General features: G+C 47.6%; 1 protein-coding gene across 2 annotated transcripts in view; it reads left to right on the top strand.

Annotated features, from left to right (window-relative positions):
* The first annotated feature begins 815 nt into the window (after positions 1 to 815).
* The window catches only part of FAM216B (family with sequence similarity 216 member B), a 45,943-nt gene continuing 18,948 nt past the window's right edge, over positions 816 to 27,810 (top strand). The window contains exons 1-3 of one of the 2 annotated variants that reach the window (XM_085651688.1): positions 816 to 904; positions 22,690 to 22,772; positions 22,916 to 23,033. In XM_085651688.1, coding sequence (XP_085507814.1) covers positions 22,692 to 22,772; positions 22,916 to 23,033 — 199 coding nt within the window. In that variant the 5' untranslated portion in view covers positions 816 to 904; positions 22,690 to 22,691. The remainder of the gene's footprint in view (positions 905 to 22,689; positions 22,773 to 22,915; positions 23,034 to 27,810) is intronic. The other variant, XM_085651689.1, reaches the window with a different exon arrangement.

The following is a 27,810-nucleotide window of genomic DNA, read 5'->3' as shown; positions in this document are numbered from 1 at the left end:
AGGCCTCTCATCCCTCCCTTGCTGCTCTCTTCTCCCTCCAGGCCTCTCGTCCCTCCCCTGCTGCCCGCTCTCCCTCCAGGCCTCTCGTCCCTCCCTTGCTGCTCTCTTCTCCCTCCAGGCCTCTCGTCCCTCCCTTGCTGCCCCCTCTCCCTCCAGGCCTCTCGTCCCTCCCCTGCTGCCCCCTCTCCCTCCAGGCCTCTCGTCCCTCCCCTGCTGCCCCCTCTCCCTCCAGGCCTCTAGTCCCTCACCTGCTGCTCTCTTCTCCCTCTAGGCCTCTGGTCCCTCCCCCCTCCAGGCCTCTAGTCCCTCGCCTGCTGCTCTCTCCTCCCTCCTCTAGTCCCTCCCCTGCTGCTCCCCTCTCCCTCCAGGCCTCTAGTCCCTCACCTGCTGCTCACTTCTCCCTCTAGGCCTCTGGTCCCTCCCCCCTCCAGGCCTCTAGTCCCTCGCCTGCTGCTCTCTCCTCCCTCCTCTAGTCCCTCCCCCGCTGCTCTCTTCTCCCTCCAGGATTCTCGTCCCTCCCTCGCTCTCCTCCCTCCAGGCTTCTCGTCCCTCGCCTGCTGCTCTCTTCTCCCTCCAGGCGTCTCTCCCGCCGCCCCCTTCTCCCTCCAGCCCTCTCGTCCTTCCCTCGCTGCCCTCTTCTTCCTCCAGGTCTCTCCCCTTTCTCGCTGCTATCCTCTCCCTCCAGGGCTCCCATCCCCCTCTTCTCCCTCCAGGCATCTCCCTTCCCTTGTTGCTCTTCTCCCTCAAGGCCTCTAGTCCCTCCCTGTTTCTCTCCACCCTCTGGCCCCGCCCTCGTTGCTAGGTGCTCCAGGTGTAAACACAGGAGCCCAGAGGGAGGACGCGGCTTGCGTGAGGACGGGCGCCAGAGAGTGAGTGAAGCGTGCGCAGGGGGGCCCTAGGGCAGGTAAGTCAGAAGGGCCGGTTCGTGGCTGGGATTGGTCAGAGGGGGCAGGGGCAGCTCTGGGGCTGCCAGCGGGCTCGGCTACTTCGGGCTTTTTAGTCACCAGCCGTTTCCTAGCTGGGGGTTTGAACCCTCAATCACAAGTGTAAAGGCGAAACTGCAAGTCCCAGAATGCAACTCGCAGTTTACAACGGGCCACAGCTGGTTGGAGGTCCTCTCCACTGTGCAGAACTGGCCTGTTTGGCTCCATGACTGAGTCCGGTCTGCAGAAGATCAAGTGTCAATGAGAATATACTTGGTCCTACTCCCCCCCCCCCCCTGCACATTTATGGGAGCGGCTCATGTAGCAAAAAATCAGAGCTTTGGAAATGTTTCTTTTTTCCGCCCAATGAGAGGCGTAGAGACCATTGTACACGTGCTGATTCACCTGTCGGTGCATTATCACTATTAACTATTCCAGGGTTAGGGTTCAGACAGCAGAGCTACCCTCGACTCTACAGATGTAACGGGCTAGGGTTCAGACAGCAGAGCTACCCTCGGCTGCACAGATGTAAAGGGCTAGGGTTCAGACAGCAGAGCTACCCTCGGCTGCACAGATGTAAAGGGCTAGGGTTCAGACAGCAGAGCTACCTCGGCTGCACAAATGTAAAGAGCTAGGGTTCAGACAGCAGAGCTACCCTCGGCTGCACAGATGTAAAGGGCTAGGGTTTAGACAGCAGAGCTACCTCGGTTGCACAGATGTAAAGGGCTAGGGTTCAGACAGCAGAGCTACCCTCGGCTGCACAGATGTAAAGGGCTAGGGTTCAGACAGCAGAGCTACCCTCGGCTGCACAGATGTAAAGGGCTAAGGTTCAGACAGCAGAGCTACCCTCGGCTGCACAGATGTAAAGGGCTAGGGTTCAGACAGCAGAGCTACCCTCGGCTGCACAGATGTAAAGGGCTAGGGTTCAGACAGCAGAGCTACCCTCGGCTGCACAGATGTAAAGGGCTAGGGTTCAGACAGCAGAGCTACCCTCGGCTGCACAGATGTAAAGGGCTAGGGTTCAGACAGTAGAGCTACCCTCGGCTGCACAGGTGTAAAGGGCTAGGGTTCAGACAGCAGAGCTACCTCGGCTGCACAGATGTAAAGGGCTAGGGTTTAGACAGCAGAGCTACCTCGGCTGCACAGATGTAAAGGGCTAGGGTTTAGACAGCAGAGCTACTCTCGGTTGCACAGATGTAAAGGGTTAGGGTTTAGAGAGCAGAGCTACCCTCGGTTGCACAGATGTAAAAGGGTTAGGGTTTAGACAGCAGAGCTACCCTCGGTTGCACAGATGTTAAAGGGTTAGGCTTCACACAGCAGAACTACCCTCGACTGCACAAATGTAAAGGGCTAGGGTTTAGACAGCAGAGCTACCCTCGGTTGCACAGATGTAAAGGGCTAGGGTTTAGACAGCAGAGCTACCCTCGGTTGCACAGATGTAAAGGGTTAGGGTTTAGAGAGCAGAGCTACCCTCGGTTGCACAGATGTAAAGGGTTAGGCTTCACACAGCAGAGCTACCCTCGACTGCACAAATGTAAAGGGCTAGGGTTTAGACAGCAGAGCTACCCTCGGTTGCACAGATGTTAATGGGTTAGGGTTCAGACAGCAGAGCTACCTCGGCTGCACAGATGTAAAGGGCTAGGGTTTAGACAGCAGAGCTAGCCTCGGTTGCACAGATGTAAAGGGTTAGGGTTTAGACAGCAGAGCTACCTCGGCTGCACAGATGTAAAGGGCTAGGGTTTAGACAGCAGAGCTACCCTCGGTTGCACAGATGTAAAGGGCTAGGGTTTAGACAGCAGAGCTACTCTCGGTTGCACAGATGTAAAGGGTTAGGGTTTAGAGAGCAGAGCTACCCTCGGTTGCACAGATGTAAAGGGTTAGGCTTCACACAGCAGAGCTACCCTCGACTGCACAAATGTAAAGGGCTAGGGTTTAGACAGCAGAGCTACCCTCGGTTGCACAGATGTTAATGGGTTAGGGTTCAGACAGCAGAGCTACCCTCGGTTGCACAGATGTAAAGGGCTAGGGTTTAGACAGCAGAGCTACCCTCGGTTGCACAGATGTAAAGGGTTAGGGTTTAGAGAGCAGAGCTACCCGCGGTTGCACAGATGTAAAGGGTTAGGCTTCACACAGCAAAGCTACCCTCGACTGCACAAATGTAAAGGGCTAGGGTTTAGACAGCAGAGTAACCCTCGGTTGCACAGATGTTAATGGGTTAGGGTTCAGACAGCAGAGCTACCCTCGTCTGCACAGATGTAAAGGGTCAGACTTCACTCAGCAGAGCGACCTTCGTCTGCACAGATGTAAAGGGCTAGGGTTTAGAGAGCAGAGCTACCCTCGACTGCACAGATGTAAAGGGTTAGGGTTCAGACAGCAGAGCTACCCTCGACTCCACAGATGTAAAGGGTTTGGGTTCACACAGCAGAGCTACCCTCGACTGCACAGATGTAAAGGGCTAGGATTTAGCAGCAGAGCTACCCTCGACCGCACAGATGTAGGAGGCTTATGCATGAGACAGCAGAGCTACCCTCAGCTGCACAGTAGAGTTACCCCTCGACTGCGCGTATGTAAGAGGCTTAGGCCTCATACAGCAGAACTACCCCTCGACTGCACAGATGTAACAGGCTTAGTTACCAGACAGCAGAGATACCCCTGGACTGCATAAAAGAGCTATCCCTCATCTGCACAGATGTAACAGGCTAAGGATTCAGACAGCAGAGCTACCCGTCGACTGCACAGATGTAACAGGCTAAGGATTCAGACATTAGAGCTACCCCTCGACTGCACAGATGTAACAGGCTTAGTTACCAGACAGCAGAGCTACCCATCGACCGCACAGATGTAAGAGGCTTAGGCTTCCGACAGTTTAGCTACTCCTCGACTGCACAGTTGTAAGAGGTTTAGGCTTCAGACAGCAGAGCTACCCCTCGACTGCCCTGGTATAAGAGGCTTCAGACAGCAGAGCAACCCCTCGACTGCACAGATGTAACAGGCTTAGGCGTCAGACAGCAGAGCTACCCTCGACTCCACAGAACAGCTTCCCCTCGACTGCACAGATGTAACGGGCTTAGGTTTCAGACTGCAGAGCTACCCCTCAACTGCACAGATGTAACAGGCTTAGGCGTCAGACAGCAGAGCTACCCCTAGACTGCACAGATGTAACAGGCTTAGGCGTCAGACAGCAGAGCTAAACCTAGACTGCACAGATAAAACAGGCTTAGGCGTCAGACAGCAGAGCTACCCTCGACTCCACAGAACAGCTACCTCTCGACTGCACAGATGTAACGGGCTTAGGTGTCAGACAGCAGAGCTACCCCTAGACTGCACAGCAGAGCTACCCCTCGACTGCACAGATGTAACAGGCTTAGGCGTCAGACAGCAGAGCTACCCCTCGACTGCACAGATGTAACAGGCTTAGGTGTCAGGCAGCAGAGCTAACCCTCGACTGCACAGATATAGCAGGCTTAGGCGTCAGACAGCAGAGCTACCCCTCGACTGCACAGAAGAACTACAGCTCGACTGCACAGATGTAAGAGGCTTAGGCTTCAGACAGCAGAGCTACCCCTCGACTGCCCTGATATAAGAGGCTTCAGACAGCAGAGCTACGCCTCGACTGCACAGATGTAACAGGCTTAGGTTTCAGACTGCAGAGCTACCCCTCAACTGCACAGATGTAAGAGGCTTCAGACAGAAGAGCTACCCCTCTATTTCACAGATGTAAGAGGCTTAGGCTTCAGACTGCAGAGGTACCCTCGACTGCACATTTGTAAGAGACTTCAGTTTCAGACAGCAGAGATACACCTCGACTACACAGATGTAACAGGCCTAGGCCTCAGACAGCAGAGCTACTCCAAGGCCTCACAGATGTAACAGGCTTAGTTACCAGACAGCAGAGCTACCCCTCGACTGCACAGAAGAACTACCGCTCGACTGCACAGATGTAAGAGGCTTAGGCTTCAGACAGCAGAGCCACCCCTCGACTGCCCTGATATAAGAGGCTTCAGACAGCAGAGCTACCCCTCGACTCCACAGATGTAACAGGCTTAGGCGTCAGACAGCAGAGCTACCCTCGACTCCACAGAACAGCTTCCCCTCGACTGCACAGATGTAACGGGCTTAGGCCTCAGACAGCAAAGCTACCCTAAGGCCTCACAGATGTAACAGGCTTAGGCTTCAGACAGCAGACCTGTCTCTTGATTGCACACAAACAACAGGCTCAAGACACAAACTGACGAGCCATCCGGAACTTCAGTTAAGTCCTTACTAGACTTAACTGTAGTAAAAAATAAAAATTTAAAAAATGCGAATTATGAGTCAAGAAGTCAAAGATGCCCAGACTGCAATGTTTTTCATTTATAGCTTCAATATTTGAAGCCTCAGAGATATCTGGAGGGTTTTCCTACAGTATCTTCCTCGGGGGGGGGGGGGGGGAGGGGGAGGGGGATGAGCTTCCATTGCCCTCTCAGAAAACTGCAAATAGGACGTACTCCTCCTCGCCCCTCACAAGATGATAGCCATTGTCGTAGGTGGCATTTACTACCAGCTCTTTGGTTTGCGCATGGAAGTATCGAGACTTCCACATGGAGCATTCTAGCTATATGTTTCCCCTCTACCCGGAGCTGTGGCAGGAGCTCTGCATAGGGCGTTGCCTTACAGTTACATAACGAAGTGTTTTATTATGACCTTTTCTCAACATGCACCGAGCAGCTGCGCTGCTGCTGTGAGCCTAGAGTACTTTCAGATGAACTCACCTGCCTGGCCATTGCTGCCATAAGAAAGGTCTAGTACTGGTCTAACGCCGCCACCTAGAGGTGCGCTGAAGTATCACATCGTGGCCAGAAAGAGGATTTTCAATCAATCCAGTGGGACTTGTAAAGTGCGGCTCCTCACCCGTGAGGGTATCCGGGCGCTGGCTGCGGGTTGCAGTCGATGGGCCAGATCTTGATTCTCTTCCTGAAGCCAGTCAGCGAGGGTGATGTGCGGAGGGGGAGGGCGTTTCAGGACTTGGCGGCGAGGTGGGCGAAGGAGCATCCTCCGGTGCGGCAGATGCATGGTGTCTGTGTGGAAGTTCAGCCGGTGCAGGTATGCCGGTCCTTGGTCATGGAGGGCTTTTTGTAGAGGTTCAGGTCAGTAGTTTGAGCTGGCATCTCTTTCCTGGATGCCAGTGCTGCTGCGCTCTGACTCATCTGGAGTCTTCTCATGAGTTCGCTGGCGGTGCCTGCATAGTGTGTTGCTATAGTCCAGGCGGCTGGCCATGACGGCCGCATCACTGTATTCCTGGTACCGAGGGCTAGCGATTTGAAGATTCTGAAGAGCATGCGGGGAGTGTGGAAGCAGGCTGAGGAGGTGGCGTTGACCTGTCGTGTCATGGAGAGCTCACTGTCCAGGATGATGCTGAGTTTGCGAGCGTGGTCTTTCGGTGTGGGGGTGGGTCCGAGTTCCGATGGCCACCAGGTGTGTTTCCAAGGGGAGGTGTAGCGGCGGAAATCAGCACTTTGGCTTTGTCCGTGTTGAGCTTCAGGCAGTTGTCCTCCATCCTGGCGGAGACGTTTCTCATGCAGTTGTGGAAGCTGGACTTTGTCGTGGTGGGGTTAGCTGAGAGCGAGAGGACGTCGTCGGTGTAGGAAATTATGTTGATTAGGTGGGTTCTGACGATGTTTACTAGCAGAGTCATGTAGATGTTGCATAGGGTTGGACTGAGGGATGAACCGTGTGGGACGTCGCTGATGGTGCGATTAGACTGTGTGGTGTAGGAAGGAAGGCGGATTCTGTGGGTACACCCTGTGAGCAAAGATACCATCCATCTAAGTGCGTCGTCTTCGATTCTGATCTGGCATAGTCGTTTGATGAGTGTGTGGTGGGAGACGGTGTCAAAGACTGAGGAGAGGTCGCGAAGGATCAGGTGGCCGGGGATTCTCCTCTGTCGAGTGCGGGTGTTCTCTGTCGTGGCGATCAGGGCCATCTTGGTGCTGCGGTTGACTCTGAATCTTGATTGGGAGGGGTCTTTTAGGATGTTTCTCTCCAGGTGTCTGGTGATTTGGAGGTTGATGGCCTGCTCCAGGACATTGGTGGGAAACTGAAGCAGTGAGATGGGGCGGGAGTTCTGGAGATGCTGAGGTCTGCGGAGGTTATGTTGAGGAGGGTTCTGACCTCTGAGTGTTTCCAGGCGTCGAGAAAGGTGGCTGAGGTGATGGAGGTGTTGAGGATGGTGGCGAGCTGGTGGCTGATCTTGTTGCTTCTGAGGTTGAAGAGTTGATGAGGCATGGGTTGAATGATGCTCCAGAGTGGATGGAGTTCATTAATGCAGTTGTGTTTGGTGTGCTGAGCTGTTTCCATGTGTGACCTGGTGGTAACTGGCAATCTTCTGAGCATCAGATTGTCCGCAGTAACACTAACCTTGTATCTTGCCAGCTGAGGTGAAAAAACGATATCCAGGGAAGGGAAGGGTGTAAGAGGGGAATAAAGATTTCACCCAGAAGAAATATGGAGCATGGTGGAAAATGTAATTTAAAACATTATTTATTATATTGGATTACTACTTTTATATAGTGCTTACTACTCTGTGTTGGGTTGCTGAAGCACTTGCCCACATGGGTGCATGCTACACCATGGAGGGTGTGTGGTTGGAAGTGTGCTGTCTTTGTTTTGATCCTGTGTTGGAAGTGTTTCCATGTTGAATGTGATGACTTCGAGGTGTGGGTAATATGTTACAGGATGCAATGCTTATCAGTGTGATGGGTGAAGAGGTGTGAGAGATGGGCAGACAGTTTGTGGTTTTCAGTAAACTGGTAGTTTTCAACAGCTCTTCAGGCCCCTTTATGGTGTTTTTTTTATGATCATAGTACACTTAGCCGGTTACTGCACTGGGATGTCCTTCCTTCTAAATATTTATAAGTCACCCCCTAAGTAGGCCTTATTGCCCACAAGTAGGTCTGGGCAAAATGTTAATTACATCAGAGTAGTCAGAGTAATTTTGATAATTTTGTGGCGCAAAATTACTGGAAATTATGCAATTACACTTGCTCGCATAATTTTTTGAGTAATGTAGGGTAAAAATGCCTACTCAAGAGTACTGTAACGGAGCGCGAGCGGCTGCTGGCTACTCCTGCTCATGTTCTGTTGCATTTAATGCAATTTGCCTTACGCAAAATTCATTCTCTGGTTCATTTTTGAGGGTTACGCTGCTCACATAATTCTGTATAATCTCATGTAATTTTGCTGTAGCTTCACATAATTATGTTACAGCAAGTTACGCAAATAATGTCCACCCTTTCTCCTAAGGCAGGGTATATGCAGTGTATTTAAAAGTAGGACATGTGAACGTTTAATGCTAAGCTTGTCCTTACAGCGAAAAAGGCCCAAAACATACTTTTCTGTGTCAAAATTAGCTGTTCAATTGGAAAAAGTGGGTTACTTTATTACATTTAATAATGCTAATTTTGGTTAGGAAAGAGCTAGAAATATAATTCTAAGATCCATTTTAATAGTTATTAAAAATCCAATATAATGGTGTAATTGAATTTTTAATAACTATTACGGAAAAGGCACTTTTAGAACTCTACCCTTTCCTGCCTAAAACTTTTGCCGGCCCATTTGCATGAGCTCCAACTGTCACCTGGTAGCTGAATAGTCCCTTTGATATGGTATGGAACACTTCCAGAGCAGCACAAAGGGCTTGTGTGCGGAGAGGTGTTGTTGTTCCCTTGACTGGATTGCCTGTGGACTGTACCCTGGACCTTGATCAACTTCAAAGGCAAATGTTATCAACTTGGCAGTCCCTTCCTTTGTTCCTCCAGTAAGGCAGGCACCAATCCCAGTGGGAGAGGATCTGCCCCTAGACCTAGTTTAGAGTTACCATAGAGGTGGGGTTGCTCATTTCCCTGACCTCACCTCTGGGTTGGGCACACAGACTCTGCACAAGGTGAGAAGGATTTTAGTAGAGAGGGGCACTGTGAGATTATTTGCTGTAGGGCACACAGGAAATGCTTAAAAAGTGGGTAGGATTACCCCTTGAAATGTCACCCTATTAGTTCGGGAGGGACTAGTAGTCACTCACAAGGTGGTGCCAGCAATAAAAGTAGTATTCCCACTACCCTCCTCAGAACACTTGCTGCAACTGTGGAAGATCAGAAGAAGACTGTATCTGCTGTCTGAGACCAGAGAAGAACTTGGATGACAGGTGCTGTTACTGAGGTCTTGCAACCCTGGGCTGTATCAAAGTGCAGTGCTCCTAACATCCTGAGAAACCTCGGACTTAGAAACTTTTTGGCTCCAAAGACCCCTGGAGGAGTGGAACAAACCTGCCATTCAAATTTGACGAAGGTGTGTTGTCTTTGTCCTGAAGAATCAGGTTTCCCCTGCTAGGAGCTTTCCCACAGCAGCAGATCCAATTCAGCGAGACCTTGTGAAGAAGTCTTCGGCCTCATGGAGCCCTCTCCAGCTACAGTTGAAGAACCAGAACCTTTTGGACCTGGCGGCGCAGGGTACGCCTTAATCTCCTGGGTTCACCTGCTCAGCTACACAGAGACACAGGACACTCTGTTAGGCGTTAGAAGATCAGATTTATTAGCTGCAGCTAGTACAGTTGCCCCAGAAGTACACAAGGTAGGTTCTCAGGAGACTGCCACTTCACTCTGTGGCGCACAATCTTTTATAGAACATAGATAACTTATACATTAACCAAGTATACTCCCAGCAAATACAAGAAGGAGCCAATAAGGAAAGTTGAAAAATAAGACAGAACCAATAGGAGAGATTTGAAAACAGAAGTGTCAGATGACTCGAAGATACCTCTCCTCCAACTGTGTTTGTCACCCCTCCCTCAAACTAATTCATTAACGGATTTATAACTAACTTGCAGGTGGTGAGATACGTTTGTGTGTGTTGGAGGACAGTTGTGAAACGAGAGAATGCTAGCAGAGGACAGTGAAGGCCAGGCGATAAGATAAAGTCGGAAAAGAATAGTGTGAACCAACAGATAGTTGAGACGGGAATTAGAAAAACCAGACAGGGATTAGTGTACTCGGCTAAACCTAACACAGCGTTGCAAATAGAGGCAGAAGGACAATTTCTGACACGAAGCTGCAGAAAAAGCTGAATAGACTTTGCTCGCCGTGCTGCCTGAGGGATGGCAACACAAAATGGCGGCGGAGCACAAGATGGCGGGTCGATTCGATCACGATCGAAAATCGAAGTTCCTCAGACCCTCCTTTTGCCAGAACTCAGGCAAGGTAGACTCATGTTAATCTGAGTCAATGTTGATAGCCATGAGATCATCGAGCTGTTGCTGTAACATCATTCTTATGTTTTCTGTTCTTGGCGATTTGGGCTTAGGGATGCACATGGTAGCACATAGGTCACAGATGGCGGGACCACAGTGCATTCAAAGGCAGCAGGAGAAAATAATGGTCAAAATTATTCAGAGAAATGTCAATGCTTTCCAACCCCATTTAGACATTAGTCCCCAAAACCACTCCGAAAAGGACCAATCTCCTTCGTCCTGGTGAATCGACTCAGAGATTATATGCAACTTGGAGATAGCTTGGTATACTGTCGGAGCGTCATTAGGTATGAAAATACAGCAACTTGACCCGATCAATTTGCACACTCCACCACGATCTGCGAGAACAAAGTCTAAGGCAACTCGATTTTGTAAGGTCATAAGACGGTCCGCCTGTAGTTCTGCCGTGATATTACTTAAGGCTCCTACAGTGATGTCTATTGTGGTTTCTACGACACGGACTAGTTGCCTTATATTTCTGCTATTGGCCATTGGACCCCAAAAAGGAAGAAATCCTTTAAGGAAATCTCCTCCCTCTTGTCCTGCTGTGTCTTTCGAATCAATAATCCCTCTGCCATATCTGTTTCGATGATAGTTTGCAGAAGCGGTGTATGTAGGGGGAAGAAGGAAAGCTATATAACAGGTGCCAGAAAAACCCGTGGGTAACCATGTGTAAGCTTTATTATAGCAAATGAAATAGGTACCTTGAGATGGCACTAGAGGAGGCGAGTTCTGAGAGGAATAAACGTACGTGTGGGAACAGTTATTTCTTTGTATGGTGTCAGAAGAGCGATCATTAATTTGCAGACAGAAATTTCCCTGATGAGGAATCGTCCAAATGGGCGGAGATTTTCTTTGTTTGATTTTATCACTAAGACTAGAGACATAATGGGTGACGTTCCAGTTTGTATACGCTTTTCTTTCATCAATGGAAATCCTACTATTTTCCATGATTTTAGCCATCGCTACCATTCCCTTAATTAATGAGCCATGACTAAAATCTGGACCACCAATATGTGAACTAATGGAGCGTTTGAACTTACTTTGGTAGGCATTAGAGAAAATAACAAAATAAGCCCAAGCGGAACCCTCATAAGAGAACGGGAGAACCAAATATGGCATTCCTTTCTCTGTGGTATGTGGCATAAGACCACACACCCAACAGTCAGTCGTATTGACCACTAACTGGTGTTGATGCAACAACTGGACAAAGGAATTGTTGTAGTATTCAGCTCTTCTAATGAGTTCATGTTGGGGAAGGGTATGAAAGAGATGTGGAGAGACAGTAGAAGAAGACGAAGAGGAAGAAGGAGAGACAACTTTTTGCTGCAGAGCATAAACAATCCAACCCATAAACGCTAAAACAATACACAATAATATAATAACACATAAGGTTATATTAAAACGATTGTACATTGATTTACAGGATTCTTTCTTCATTTTATCTTTTCCCTCTCTTTTGTCTGGTGTAGTTTCCATCGTTCTAATGAATGCTCACGGCAATCTTCCTCGATCACTCAATTATGATTGTCTGCCGTCCTATGACACTGCAAGTCCTGCAGGCCTATTGCCACTATTCAGGTCACAATTAAGACTCCTACCGTGACCCTGCAACCGGGACAGAATACTACACAAGAGAGAAAAATCTTACGTGTTCTTTTGTCTAGGTCTCAGGTGGTATCGTTTCTTTACGGGAACCTTTTGATTTTGAAACAATGTTCGTGGATTGGTTGTATCTAATCGACGATGCGATGGTAGTGCTTCCTGTAAAATATCGTCGTCCTCTTTCTCAGACAGTGTCCCATTCAGGCGTGCATCACTAAAGGGTACGAATCGTGGAACCTTCTCGCTCTCAAAGTCACCAATGCCCCTACGCACCCATTGATCGTAAGGTAAGGGCAAAGGCACTTTATTGCAATGCACGCCGTGAATCCAATTATTCTTTCCCTCGACTTTAACTGCTGTTCTCGTGGTGAGCAAGACCATTCGGGGCTCCCTCCATCTGGGCTCCAAATTTCTCGTTTTCTGAAAGTTTTTGATGCAGACCCAGTCACCTGATCGGATGGAAGCCTCTGGTAAAGCACTCTGAACCTGTTGATGGAGAACACGCAATTTAGTCGTGAGATCATGCAAGTAATCAATCAACATTGGATATGGCAAGTCTGAGTATTTCTTAGGGCGAGGTACTCCCCATACATTAGCCGGGCATCCAAAAACCACTTCGTAAGGGCTAAGTCCCAAACGAGAGTGTACTGCAGTTCTGGTGGATAGTAGAGCTAATGGCAAAGCATCGGGCCAATTGAGTCCTGTACTAGCCTGAATCTTCGCTAATTTCAACTTCAATGTACCGTTGTAGCATTCTACTAAACCCGCTGATTGTGGATTATTTGCCGCATGGAACTTTTGTTTGATACCAAGACCCGCACAAACTTTCTGCATGACTTGGCCAACAAATTCGCTCCCATTGTCACTCCAGACAATGCGCGGCAAAGCAAACCTGGGGAAAAATTCTTTCAAAGAATTTTGGCTGTGGATAAGGCTGTGTTGTCTTTTAGAGGGTATGCGTCTATCCATCTTAAAAAGGCGCATACTACCACCAGGACATATTTGAGGTTGTTCCATCGCTCCATATGAATATAGTTGATCTGCAACACCTCAAATGGATATGTCGGAGGAGCAAAGTGACCTGCTGGAGTTGGGGTTCCCTTTCCCGGATTGTACATCAAACAAACAATACAATGTTTCACTACATTGTCTGCACATTTTGGGATTCTGTCATTTTGCCATACTGGAGCCAGAAGTTTGCATATACCTTTCGCACTTAAGTGGGCTGGACCATGCGCCATAGTGACCACTGGAAGCACGTAGGCATCTGGTAATAGCCAACGTTGGTGTTCAGATAATTCCACCCAACAACCCATCTCATCTAACATTCCTGTACTTTCTCTCCACATGCTCAACTCTTTCTCTGAAGCCTCGTTCTGAATCGATCGTACACTTTCCACTGTATCCTCATATATTCCTCTTTCTCTAACCCAATTTGCAGGACCCGCCACATACATTCGACTTGTTGCATCTCTCGCTGTCTTTTTCGCTACCTCGTCTGCGAATGCATTTCCTCGACCAACATCATCCGTAATCTTTTTGTGTGCACTACACTTCACAATCGCTATTTGGGTGGGTAAGGCAGGTGATTCAAGGAGATCAGTCACTAACTGACCATGTTGTATTTTGGTGCCATGTGAAGTGAGGAATCCCCTTTCCTGCCAAAGACGCCCAAAGTTGAACGCTACACCAAAGGCATATTGGCTGTCGGTGTACACGTTCACTCTCTTCTCTTTTGACAAGACACATGCTCTTGTTAAAGCTATCAATTCAGCTGCTTGGGCTGAATTATGCCTAATACGTGCTGTTTCCACAACTGTTTGCAAAGTAGTTACAGCATAGGCTGAAACTGTATCCCCATTAGGCATTTTAAAACAAGAACCATCTACCCATAGAGTTCCATCTGGGTTCTCTAGCGGTGTGTTTTTCAAATCAATTCTTCCTTTAGTCTCTTCCTCAGTACGAAAGAAACAATCATGTTGCTCCTCAACACTTTTCTCATCTGTAAGAGGCAACAGAGTGGCTGGATTTAGGGTATTACATCGTTTGATGTGTACGTGACTAGCCAACAGTGTCAGCTCGTATCCAGTTAGACGAGCGCTCGTAAGATGCTGTGTTTTCGTTCCATTTAGTAAGGTGTCCACTGCATGTGGTACCATGACAATGAGAGTGTTATCCAACACTACTCCAGCAGACTGTCGGATAGAAATTGCTACTGCTGCTGTCGCTTTGAGGCAACTGGGCAATGCTTTAGCTACTGGGTCTAACGTAGCTGAGAAATAGGCACATGGCCGCTGTTAGTCTCCAAATCGCTGTGTTAAAACTGACAACGCACAACCTTCTCTCTCGTGAACATAAAGCGTAAAGGGCTTACTGTAATCAGGAGTACCCAATACAGGAGCGGAACACAGAGCAGTACGTAAATCGGCAAAACTCTTTTGGCACTCATCAGTCCATGGAAGGGGATGAGGCGTATCTTTCAAAGTGAGGGCCAACAGAGGTTTGGCTATCAGAGAGAAGTTAGGGATCCATTGCCTACAATGAGAGGTGATACCCAGAAAGGCACGTACCTCCCTTTGTGTGGATGGCACAGACATTTGCGTAATCGCTTGAATTCGTTCTGGCGTTAATCGTTGTCCCTCCTTTGATAAGAGATGACCCAAGTAGGTAACCTCTCTACGAACGTATTGTAGTTTGGAGGGTGAACCCTTATGATTCAGATTAAACAAATGGCGTAACAATGCAACAGTGACATTTTTGCAGATCTCTTCTGAATCAGCAGCTATTAACAAGTCATCCATATACTGGATAAGAGCAGTGCCAGACGGCAAATGAAAAGTATCAAGATGACTTTTTAAAGCTTGACTGTAAATAGAGGAACTTTCACAATAGCCTTGAGGTGCGCGCTTAAACCGGAAGCTTCGGCCTCCAAGAGAGAAACCAAAAATATCCCTACTCTCTTCTGCAATGGGAATACTAAAGAAGGCATTCTTTAGATCAATAACAGAAAACCAGGTCGCTGTAGAAGGTATCATTGTCAACAAAGCAGTAATATCTGATACTACGGGAAACTGTGGTACAACAATTTTGTTTACCTCCCGGAGATCAATCACAAAACGATATACAGGTGGTTGAGAAGGATCAGTGCGTTTAAGAACAGGAAGAATAGGACTATTGCATGTGTTACCTCTCGTTTCTTCAACCACACCCTTCTGAATCAAGTCATGAATGATTTCCAAAAGCGCTTTTTCACCTTCAGTGGAAATCCTGTACTGTGGAATGCGTGGCAATTCAACGTTAGGCTTAAGAGTGACAACATAAGGTGGAATCTCAAGACAACCCACATCGTTCGGACCCGTGGCCCAAAACGTTGCTGGAAGAGAAAGCAATTCAGGTGGAAACTGATCTTTGGACAAATACATTGGAGAAGTCAGTTTCCGTCCCAAGGTAAGATGTACACCAGAAGGAGAACAATATATCGTAGCATGCATTCTTTTCAATAGATCTAAGCCCAACAGATTCTCACCGCAACCATTCATCAAAAGAAGTGGAGCTTCCAAGTCATAAGGGCCAATTGTAATAGGCAAAGGGCAAGAAACTGGGTTACGAACAGGGGCGCCAGAGAATCCTACAGAAACATTTGTTCAGCCGGACAAAGGTGCCCCAGGGAGTTTGGAATGAATGATAGAACTTCTCATCACCCCAGTATCTAGAAGAAATGGCTCTGAAACACCCATTGTAGTAACGTTAACATAAGATCCATTCTGATCTACTGGAACCGACACAACTCCCTTACTTTGTCCATGGCTGTCCTAGTTAGCATGAAGACTCTCATTTCCGTTTTCAACATAATAATCTTCATTATAATATTGCGTAGACCTAATATTTTGCTGATCAAAACAGTTCACAGAATTGGGAGAAGGAAGGGCACGCTGTTCTTGAGTCAACACACCTCGACCTCTACCTCTGTTTGCTGACTGGAGGCCAGCACGACCTCGTGGAGCAGATAACGCTCCATTGCGCTGTAATAAAACCGGACAACTATTCTTAAAATGACCTTCCTCTCTACAATAGGCACATTGATTAGGTCCTAACAAAGGTCGCGGAATATGTGATTCAGGTTTTTGATACAACCTCTGAAACTGCGGAGGCTGTTGAAACTGAGGCTGAACATAGCGAGGAGGATAAGCTTGTTGCAAGAGAACCTTCGTTTTTAATTCTTTCGTCTTTTTCTCTTGCTTCTCCTTCTCTTCTTTGTCTCTATTCTCATAATATTGTGCAGTAGCCAATATCTGGGCAGAAGAAGAAACAGCCCATGAACTCTCAGAGTCTTTCAATTTGTGTGACAGCTCGGGAAGCAAATTAAATACGAATTTGTCCACAAATAATCGCTGTCCACCCTCTGTAGCCATATCCTGACCACTGTGATTGATAAATGTCTCCTCAAAACGAGTAAAGAAATCAGAGACACTCTCGTCTTTCTTCTGTTTGCATGCTGTTAATTTATCCCAGTTAACTCTCAATGCAGGCATCATAGTTTTCATTAATGTAATGATTCTACCAGGGAGTTCCGTAATCAAAGCTTCAGGCTTTGCACCACCCACTTGGTCTCTATCTGTGGTGGTTATAACATCCCAAGTAGCACCTAATTCCTGTGCGTGATTCTCTTTGCGAATCTTAGCCCATATTGTCTGTGGGACTACATTTCCCATTAACATGTCGATATCAGCTAAATTCATGATGCAAGCAACAACTGTCTGCGATAATTCTTTGCAATAACCTGCAGGGTTCTTACGAGGATCTGGTAAAGTCTGCTTAAGAGCCAAGACTTCAGATCGTTTCCATGGAACATGTACCCATATACGCTGAAAATGAGCAGGAATAAATGGATTAGCACCTACTGCTGCAACCTCTTCCTTCCATACTGGAGGAACCTCTCTCATGGGATAGCTTTTTAATGTCGGTCTAACCGACGGATCAGAATCAAGGAAAGTCTGAGAGAATAACAAGGACCTATAAGAAATAAGTGTCCTTACAGCTTTCTCAACCTTAGATCCCACAATAAGCCCTTTATCAAAATCAGCCTGAACATCCAACAGGTCTTGTGGGATCGGGCTCGAGTTCACATCTTCCCATTCCTTAATGAGAGTATCGCACATTACATTAAAAACATATCTCTGCGAAGGCGCATTCCATTGTGAGAAAGTAGGCATAATATCGGACACACTGTATTGAGGACCCTTCTTGATCCATTTACGTGCGAGAGAGTCTAGCCTTTCTCGTTCTTCAAAATCTGGAAACTGACTACGAGACTGTCTTCGAGCAAAGGCCGGAGACACACTTAAAGCTCCAAAGAAAGGAGATAGAATACCAGTGACAGTGTCTGTGAGACGTTTACGCACAGACGGAGAATTAGACATGAGAATTGGAGACAAAGTATTAGGAGAACTGACAGGAGGAGAAACGATAATTGCAGGAGGAGCAGAAGGCGAAGGAGATCCAAGATCAGGAGATGAGAGCAAAGAAGTTGAAGTTAATGGTAACACTGGCGGAGGCGGTAATACTGGAGGAGGCAAATGCGGAAGAGCCGGAACAAGCGGAGGTACAGCTGGCGGCTGAACAGGCTGTAACAATTGGGGTGCGTTAGCACTTTGTGCATAGGGTGGAGGCAACCTCAATAAATGGGACATTAGGGGATCTTCTTCTATATCTTTCTTGTTTTCAGAAGGGGAAACAGGCAACACCGGATAGCATTTATCTATCGCCATGCGATGCTGTCTCACTGAAATTTCAGTCGCATTATCAACTTCATCATCTTTGAATTGTTGAGCAGCCTGTATAATCGTCATACCCTGTGCTTTCCTATCTCATTTTGCTTGCTTAATTTCTTTCTGTTTGGCTTCCTTACGCCAAAGGCGAAGAGAGTCAAACATTGCCGGCCGGGCTTTTCTTTTGAATAGGACTACTTCCAAATTATCTAGCACATCGGGATCAAAGCTACCATTTTCTGGCCATTTTAAAACACCATCTTTCTTCGTGTATCGGGTCCATGTCTCGTTAAAGGCAATGGGGCCAATACAATGTTTCGAAAAGAGCTCATATGTGGGAGTTCCAACCGAAGGATTCGGACAAGAGTCCTCAAGTCGGGAATCCCTATTACAACCAAAGCAACCAAATTTTCCAAACTTAGTCAGACCAGGCATCTCGCGATTTTACCTGGCTGTTCACAAACTTCAAGGGAGTAAAACTCAGTTTACGCAGCACAAATGCACTTACCCTCGGTTTCGATTATTGCAATATTCGAAGACTAAGGACTACAAATACTAAGAAAACAAAGGACAAACATTTTGGGCGCGACCCACGAAGACACTTAACTAAGGACGTCTTCTCACGCCAACAGAGGCCCGTCTATCATCTCGCCTTACCATACATCATCAAAGAAAGGGCCAAGGCAGGGCAGCAGTCAGGGCAGCGGTCGTTAGTAGCTGTCAGGAAGGAGTAACCGCGCTGCAAAAGACCTTCGGACCACTTTCGACATACAGGGGTCGCTTGAGGTGGCTCGCGAACCCTCCGGAATTTTCTTGCGGGGTTCCTCACGACCTTCAGGCAGAACCGGTACCACTGAAGCCGCCCCACGTTGGACGCCAGTTGAAGAACCAGAACCTTTTGGACCTGGCGGCGCAGGGTACGCCTTAATCACCTGGGTTCACCTGCTCAGCTACACAGAGACACGGGACACTCTGTTAGGCGTTAGAAGATCAGATTTATTAGCTGCAGCTAGTACAGTTGTCCCAGAAGTACACAAGGTAGGTTCTCAGGAGACTGCCACTTCACTCTGTGGCGCACAATCTTTTATAGAACATAGATAACTTATACATTAACCAAGTATACTCCCGGCAAATACAAGAAGGAGCCAATAAGGAAAGTTGAAAAATAAGACAGAACCAATAGGAGAGATTTTAAAACAGAAGTGTCAGATGACTCGAAGATACCTCTCCTCCAACTGTGTTTGTCACCCCTCCCTCAAACTAATTCATTAACGGATTTATAACTAACTTGCAGGTGGCGAGATACGTTTGTGTGTGTTGGAGGACAGTTGTGAAACGAGAGAATGCTAGCAGAGGACAGTGAAGGCCAGACGATAAGATAAAGTCGGAAAAGAATAGTGTGAACCAACAGATAGTTGAGACGGGAATTAGAAAAATCAGACAGGGATTAGTGTACTCGGCTAAACCTAACACAGCTTTGCAAATAGAGGCAGAAGGACAATTTCTGACACGAAGCTGCAGAAAAAGCAGAATAGACTTTGCTCGCCGTGCTGCCTGAGGGATGGCAACACAAAATGGCGGCGGAGCACAAAATGGCAGGTCGATTCGATCACGATCGAAAATCGAAGTTCCTCACAGTCTGCAACCTTGCCCAGCCGGAGGAATCCAAGCCCCAAAAATGTGAATAAGTAAAAATGTAGAAATCATCACGGGTGAAGGCTCCAGAAGTATCAGACCAGTGTATGACCTTCTCTGGGTGAAAAATTCAAATTCCTCCCTCTGAGAGCTTTCTCAGTTAAAGTCGACAGCTTCACAGAGACCCCGTCTAGCAGCTATCTGGCGAAGTGGAGCCTGCTTGTGCCGTAGCCTGCTGCCTTGCCCTTCTGAGGATGTTTGACTTTCATTTCAGAGACTTAGTACAAAGATAAACTTTCCAACTGGGTCAAAATTGGTTTCTGTGTCCAACCCGCCCTCCATCGCAGTTGGCCTTAAATCGCACCTAGGTACCAGTCAAGCACAACCAGAAGATGGCAGTTCGAGGTTAGCGCTTTTTGGTGCCATTTTTAATTTAAACTTTAAAAGTTCATCACTATGGTTCCATTTATTGGATTTTTCTCATTTTGGTGTCATTGTATTTTTTTTAATTGTCTTCTTTTTCTTGTTGTGTTTTCACTTTATTACACTTTTGTTACTTCATAAATACTTTACACATTGCCTCTAGGTTAATCCTGTCTGCTCTGTGCCGTAGCTTCCAAGGGGTTGAGCGCAGTTTTATTTAGTGACCCTAGTGCTTCACCCTGACAAAGGTGCTGACTCCCCCAAATAATACTCCAGTCTCTTACAGAACGCAGTAACGAGTGTTGTAAGCGCAGAGAAGCACTGTGGGACCCAGAAGACACCGGGGAATACCATGCCAGCTAAGGAGATGTAATGCATGAACCCATTATATTCTAAGAGCAGGAGACAAAAGGGAATAATATGAATCATAAATGAACAGGGAAATGCATTTCGAATAGGGAACGAAACAAAGTTGTGGGACGCAAACAGGGACAAACTTAGTGGGAGCAGGAGCCATACAGCACACGCACATTGCCAGGCGCCATCTTGCTAGTTCACACTCCTTTAATTGGAACCTGTCGCCAACGTGCCTCCAGCCCTGACCCAGCTCTGTCTACCTCTGACCTCTTGTAGGTATGTGTGGGCCACTTGCCAAGAGCTTGTGCCCCGTAATTTTCAAACTTTGCCTGAGTTTCATGGGAGTCCACAGCATATTCGTATGTTCTCTCTCCGGCATCTCCCTTCTTGGTGAAATCCTGACGAGTCTCAGTTGAGGAGCTGGCGTGCCTGGGCTGTTGCTGGGTCTGGGTGTCTCCAGTGGAAGTCCAGGCTGATCTGTAGAGTATCACAAGCCTCCAGCTGTCAGGTGTGCACTGTCTGTGCCTTAGATGTGGGAGTGAGGGCGTCTGGGTATGAGTGGATGAGGGTACAAGCTGTGTTTTGTGAGCGTGCAATGCATCTAGGATGTGATGCATGATGATGTCACCCATCTTAGGTGTGTGAATGATTGCAGGGTGGACGTTGATGAGCGTGAGCTGGGGCCTGTGGGATGATGTGTGTGGTAATAAGCGGTGTGTAAATGAGGTTGTTTAGGTTATGTCTCTGCGGTGTGTATGTCCGCATGGTGTGGGAGTGGACAGTGCTGTATGGATCATGAAGTACATGGTGCAGACTGATTATCTGGAGGGGCAGAGGTTCTGGTCCTTGGTAACTACTATCTCAGAGAGGCAGTAGAGCATTCAAGCAATTAGTCAGTCCAGTTTGAGGGCTGGTCTCTGAAGGTAGCGGAGCCTCACGCATAGCCACTCTGCAGAAGCTCTGCCTAGCCATGCCTGGCGTGGGTTCAGGGTCCCAATATCATCCCTGGAATGAGGGCTACCCCTGTGAGCCCAGAACTTTCAGAAGTGTCTCACACTTTGGGGCCCCAATCGTTAGACGATAAGATGTGCCTCACCTCTCCCGTTCAGTGCCCCGTGTAGGTGTAGTCGCCTCTCGGGATGAAAACTGCTTTTCGGAAAGGTGCGAGTAGACCCTCCCAGAAGGGAGTGGTGAAAGAGGCATTGCTCTCCCTTTCACAAATCTTAAAGGGGCCTTCTAGTGAATGATGTCACAATACACCTCAAAACAGCTGCACTCATCCAACAAAGCAACATTCTAGAATGCCTCTCACACATCTTAAAGGGGCCATCTTTTTGTTGAAAGCCATCTTGTTTATGGCATCATAATACACCTCAAAAACAGCAAAAGATACCTTTCTGTGTCAAAGTTGGCTGGTCAATTGGAAAAAGTGGGTTACTTTTATTACATTTAATATTACTATTTTTGGTTAGAAAAGAGCTAGAAATATAATTCTAAGACTCACCCAACAAAGCAACATTCTAGAATGCCTCTCACAAATCTTAATGGCGCCATCTTGTTTATGGCATCATAATACACCTCAAAAACAGCCGACCTCATCCAACAAAGCAACATTCTAGAATGCCTCTCACAAATCTTAATGGCGCCATCTTGTTTATGGCATCATAATACACTTCAAAAACAGCCGACCTCATCCAACAAAGCAACATTCTAGAATGCCTCTCACAAATCTTAATGGCGCTATCTTGTTTATGGCATCATAATACACCTCAAAAACAGCCGACCTCATCCAACAAAGCAACATTCTAGAATGCCTGTTCTTGGTAATTGTTAGCGATGCAGCCATGAACAAGGAGACTGTGGTACGTCATACTCTATGGTTAAAGTCAACTCTATGTCACCTATTGTGTCATAAGGGTTCTGAGATGGTATGTTGGGTTGGAACTGACCAAGGGTGGTTTTCAGTGGTCTCCTGGGAGCTGTTGAGTTGGAAGCCAAATAAACGTGTATTGAGCACAGCTTGTTTGTGTATTAACACTACAAAAATTGTCGACAAGTTGGTTTCGTGTATCTCTCCACTGGATGGGCCCTTTAATACTTCTATTCAGAACACAGAGATCCCAATGGCAAAAGAAACTCCACTATGGCCCTACGACCATGCAGCGGTGTAGCGCATGTGAAGGACCTATTTTAACATGCCTCCCAGCCCATGTGCATAAAGAGATCGCGCCCCCTGGACTGGTTTAAGATAGGGGTGCCTGACTTCATAATTCAGCTGGCAAAGTTAGTCAACTTTACAAGTTCATGAAGTTTCAAAGTTTACCATAACTGCAAGGCTTCACTTTTACAGTAAAAAATGTGAGCAACTTTCCAAATAGCAAATATGGTTTGGTCGCTTTTTTTAACCACTCAAATTATTTTTGAGGGGTTTCAGACGTTGTTTTTGGAAGTTCACTAACATCAGAAAGTATTTTTTTAAAAACCTTCAAGACGTTGACCAAAGCCAACTACACTAGGATTAGAATCTCCGTCTTCAGGCCCATCCTAGGCATCCGGCTGCTCTGTAATTCCAGTGGAGTTTCTAATCTAGCGCTCTGATGTGGGTTAGACAATGTCTAGCGCTTCCGTAAATAAATTATGAAAACTTGGATGGATGTCTCGCCTTGAACACTTTCTTTCTTCTTCTCCTCTCCCACAGGAATGGAAGGGGCCGCGCGGAACCCGGAGACGATAGACAGAGTCCGACTCCCTTCTTCTGCACGAAACATGTCAATTTTCAGGGTGAGGAGAGACATGGGTCATGCCAGGGGGAGGGGATATAAAGGGAGAACTGAATGAGTCTTAAGTATGGTGACGATATCTAGTCCGGCGCATCATCTTCTTCCTTCTTTAACCTTCCTGGTCCCCCATCTCCTCATCTCCAGGGGCTGCGGCCTGGACAGAAGCGCTACTTATACAGCACTATGCAGGTGTATGACGCTTTACCCGACCGGGAGCTCATGTACCACCGGTACGCCCACAACTTGCAACGCCAGAACCTAGGTAAGTGACCCGAGGTAAGGGACCATGAAGAACGTAACCTGTGCTTCTAAGCGCTATCCGAAACCCTAGGAATATTTACCGTGTGCAGAATCCAACCCGCTCCAGATCCGAGGGGCACTTTGCTCTAGTTTCAGGTTTTGACCACCCCCCCACCAAACAACAGAGGAGCATTATTTCTACAGTAGTGTAAAGCAAGCTGACCAAAAGGCAGACCATTCCGCAGCAGTCAAGAAAACCATTAGGGAGGAGAGAGAAGCACAAGAGAACAAGAGAAACACAGCAGACCTCGGGCCTTGGCCTGACCTTGAGGGTGTGCAGCACCACCTGTGGTCTCCTCCACTCTCAGCCCAGAAGAGCCAGCACACAAGAGGGTCTCAAAGGGGGAAAGACTCGGGGCACTGGCCTCCAGGAGGAGAGGGGTTCACTCAAGCATTGCAGGTTCTGGCCCCAAACTCCTCAACATATGTGCACTTCTCCTTTATCTGGCAGCCTCCAGAGGCATTCTGGTACTTGTGGTTTTCAACGTTCTGAGACTAATACTGTTAAACTGCGAGGGAGAGGGGAGACAGGGTTCCACACAGTCACAATGAAATCCACAAGTAAGTTTCTAAAAAAGTTTTGTAAATGTTGTTAACTATGAACAGGAAATATATTATCAGAAAAAGAGGCGTTCCATGGGCGTTGCAGTAGGTGTTCTCACGTAACACCCATGGATTTTGACGCATTCTCTGATTTACCTCGAAGGCGTCAAAAGCCTATGCCTCCCCTCCGGTGGCTTAAGAGGTTTTTTTGTGAGGAAAATGTGTCCTCCCCCACAAAAACAACCTGATTTCAATGCAGGCACCTTTGCACCATGGTGCAAGGGTGCCTGCATTGTCGCTAGACAGCCAATTGTGCGCCAGCGCAAAGGGAAGGACAGGGATGCGTCGTACTGCTGTAAATACGACACACCCTTCACTTTCCTTATTGGCGCGGCGCAGCAAGCTGCCTTGTGTTGCGTCAATCCCTTATAGATATATATCGCAATGATTGCAGGTTCTGGCTGCAGACTCCGCAGCGCACTAGCCTCATTCTGTACTGGGCAGCGCTGCTGGCCCCCCAAGCGTTATGGTGTTTGTAGTCAAATACTGTTAAAGAGGGGAAATAGGGGTCACAGTGCAACAAAGAGTGCCCAGGACAGAGAGGGCTGGAGAGTCCCGGTTGATGGTGTATACCCAGGAGGGGCAGTAGGCATAAGTAAGTGCCACACTGTCGCTGCCAAATCCCAAAAAGGTAATTTTAAATACATTTTTGTAAATAAATACTTCTGAGCTAGGTCTTCATTATACGATCCACGTGTAAACCAATTCAGTAGTATTGCACCTATAGAACACTGCAATTACCGGTTGTGGCATTACCACCCCACTACTTGGAATGTACAGATTACTTGCTGGTAATCTTCATTACTCCAAGTCCTAGTCTTCCTCGTCCCTATCCTCTTATTGCCCTCACACCCTTATCTCCTTCCCAGAATACCTGGACATGTTTCTTTCATTGGGTCTAGCCTGGGCAGCGCATGCGCTGGTCTGCGAGCCATGCTGTATTGGAGTATGGTCTTGAAGCCCCGTCCACTCTCTGCCCATATTTTTCATTGGCTTGTGTTATTGTCCTTCCTAAATGCTGACTTCTGATTTGTTAATAGGCTTGTTAGTCCCTCCTTAGTACCGCCTTGTCGTCTTTTGTAACCTCCCATCAGGACTGGACCTTTTACGTGTATCCTTTCGAAATAGCCTGCATTAGCCCTTTCGGAGAACTCTTTGCCTAATTAAATTCAAAGAGCACTGGTGGGACGCCAGCTTTAGCAATGGCGGCTGTGTTTTTTTAATTGGTATTTGCAGCGCACTATACGCGCTTTCACTTAATGGGGTCCGCTGATATATCATGGGTGATATGCCTATTGCTTCCCTGGGATGAGCCCCGCAGGTACATTATCCTTATTATGAGTATAGAAATAATTATCAGGAAATCCTTAGGAAGTTTTCTCCCAATTTAGTGTAGCCTGTATTGCTATATTAATATCTACATCAGCCTACTGCAACAACCTCACTTTGTACTAGTGTTTGTGCAGCTACTTCAGCTGCACAGTGTAGGAAGCTGGCTCTGTATATACTATACCAAAGTAAGGTATAGTGTGCACAGAGTCCAGTGGATCCCCTAAGACTAAAGTATATAACACACAGGCAAGGAATTATTACACACACTCAATGACTAAATCCGAGAAAAAATTGTTTGCAAAAATATTATTTTTTTAATATTTATTTCTTAGAACCAAATATACTTTATTGCTGTAAAATACGTTTATTACTGTTTTTCAATATCAAAAGTGGACACTGCATTTTTCAGTCAATACAGTGTTATCCTATGGGGGGAAACACAATCTGCAATTTTCAGGTAAGTAAGCAATTTACAGTATTGAGATTTAGGATGAAGAATCAGTACCAGGCAAGGTTCAAGTAAGTGACCTCACTTCAGCGGCACAAGGGCGGCCAGGTGCCAAGGTCAAACTCGTGTGCTGGTGCCAATGCTATCCAATGGAGAAAGGCGGCAATCAATGTGATACTACATACAGGTAAGTAGAACAGTCTTGGAACCCAATCTCTGGGGGTTAAAGTAAGCACAGGAGGGGCCACAAGGCAGCACCAAACTTACACCTTCAGTGGCAATGGGGCGGCCAGGTGCAGAGAGCCAACACAGCATCGGGTATCCAATGTAAACCAATGGGGAATCTTGGAATAGGAAAAAGGCTGCAGGCTCAGGCCAGGAGGCCAATCGATGGACACCTACAGCTGCACAGGTAAGCTGGGATGTTCTAGAGCGCTGGGACACCATCACTAAATCTTCCCAGGGCCTTTAGGTGCAGGGGTGTCTTTTGGTGTCGGAAGTCAGCTTACCAGTGCTGTCGTCATGTACAGGCTGCAGGCGTCAATGTGGAGTCCGGCAGAGGTCAACCCATGAGGGACTCTTTCTCAGGATCACTGGGGAACCTTTTCTGGACTGGTGGGCCTCTTGGACTTGGGCCATGGGTGTCGGTTGCAGAGGTTCCACAGGCAGAGATTTGGTCATTAAAGTTGTTTTTCTTCTGGACAGGTTCACTGTCCATGTGAAATCAGGAGTATTTGTAGAAGGCAGTAAATCCTCCCAGGGTTCTGGAGGTCTCTTATCTGCACTCTTCTTCAGCAGGGTCTTTGAGGGCTGCAGTCCGGCTGGTAAGGCTGGGGACAAGTCAATTGGTGTCTTCGGTCTTCGTTGCTGCATGCCTCTTCTTTGTCCTCTTGTTCGTAGGTTGTCAATAATCTGAGGATTAAGGTTCAGGGGGGCTCCTAAATACTCAATATATGGGCATTATAGGGGTTAGAAGGTAGTAGCCAATGGGCTACTTACCTTTAGGGTGACTACACCCTTCGTATGTCCCCTCCCTCTGGGGAGGGGACATACCCCACACCCTATTGGCTAAAATACTCCAAACAATAAGGAGAATTTTCAAAGGAGGGGGTCTCTTTAGCTCAGGACACCTTTGGGGTGATCCTGGCTGAGAGGGGATACACCTCTCCTGCTTACTAACTTTCCCGCCAACCTTGCCGCCAAAAGTGAGGCTCGGTCAGGGGGGTGAGCATCTCTATTAGAGGCCCCAGTTAAAAACGGAAACTGGAAGCCTTAATTATATATTTGAACACATAAAGTAGAATTGTTAGACCTGGCACCTTGGCGTGAGTTCCCCTTCCACTTTTTGATGGTGTGCCTCGACTGTTTTGCTGGTGTTGTCCGCTCAGGGCACTGCGCCACGGCTAATCCGTGCCGCGGTGCAAGTGCTCCCTAAGTAAAGTGTACCTGTAATTGATGTCCATGATTGGGTTATTGGATTCACTGTCAGTCCCCAGTAAAGTGCACCAGGGGTGCCAGGGCTTGTGAATGCCAATGCTGCTGGTGGGCTTGCAGCGCTGGTTGCGCCACCCACGGAAGCGGCCTTGTAAAGTGTGTCTAGGGCCTGCCACCGCAGACCCTGTGCGCGGTCCGGGACCGTCGCGCTGACTGCGCAAGTGCCCCCACTTGCCAGTCCCTAAACCTTCCCTTACCTACATATTAGCCACCCCTCTGGTAGGCCCAAGGGCAGGGTGCATTGTAGGCATAAGGTAGGACATGCCCTGATGTGTGTGGCATGTCTTAGTAGTGAATTACAGCCATTTTCGTTCTTCACTATTGAAGGCTACCTGCTCTCCATAGGCCAGAATGGGCTGCTGGGATCACGCCAACGCTGTGACCCCAGTGGACTCAGAGAGCATGGTAGAAGTGTCAAGTTTAGTATGCCTGAACTCAGGATGATAAAATACTTCTTGTAGTCAAGTTTATTTTAATATCCTGGGTTTGTAAATACTACTTTTAGAAAGTTAGTATTTACTGACCTGACCATCTCAGTCCGCCTCTGCTGTATGTGTGTGTGTTCTGCCCAGCAACAGTAAGGAGCAGGGTTGGGGAATCCCCAGAGACAGGTTGGCTGCCAGGTGGTGGGTAGAGAGATTACACCTGGATGGGTGGGAGGAGTACACCTTGACTCTTGAATAGACCTGTGCTCTGCCACCACAAAGCCGGCGCCACCCCCTGTGGGGCGGCTGATGTCTCTGCCCTGCTGCTGAAAGGAAAGAGCAGAGTCACCATAACAAAGTGCTCCAGAACTGGACTGAGCCAGGCCTAGGCCCCCTGGCGCTACAGAACAAAAGAATCATGGTATAAAAGTAGGAGC

The sequence above is a fragment of the Triturus cristatus genome, chromosome 4_1 (assembly GCF_964204655.1).
Source record: "Triturus cristatus chromosome 4_1, aTriCri1.1, whole genome shotgun sequence".
NCBI lineage: Eukaryota > Metazoa > Chordata > Amphibia > Caudata > Salamandridae > Triturus > Triturus cristatus.
This window is presented reverse-complemented; position numbering and strand designations above follow the sequence as displayed.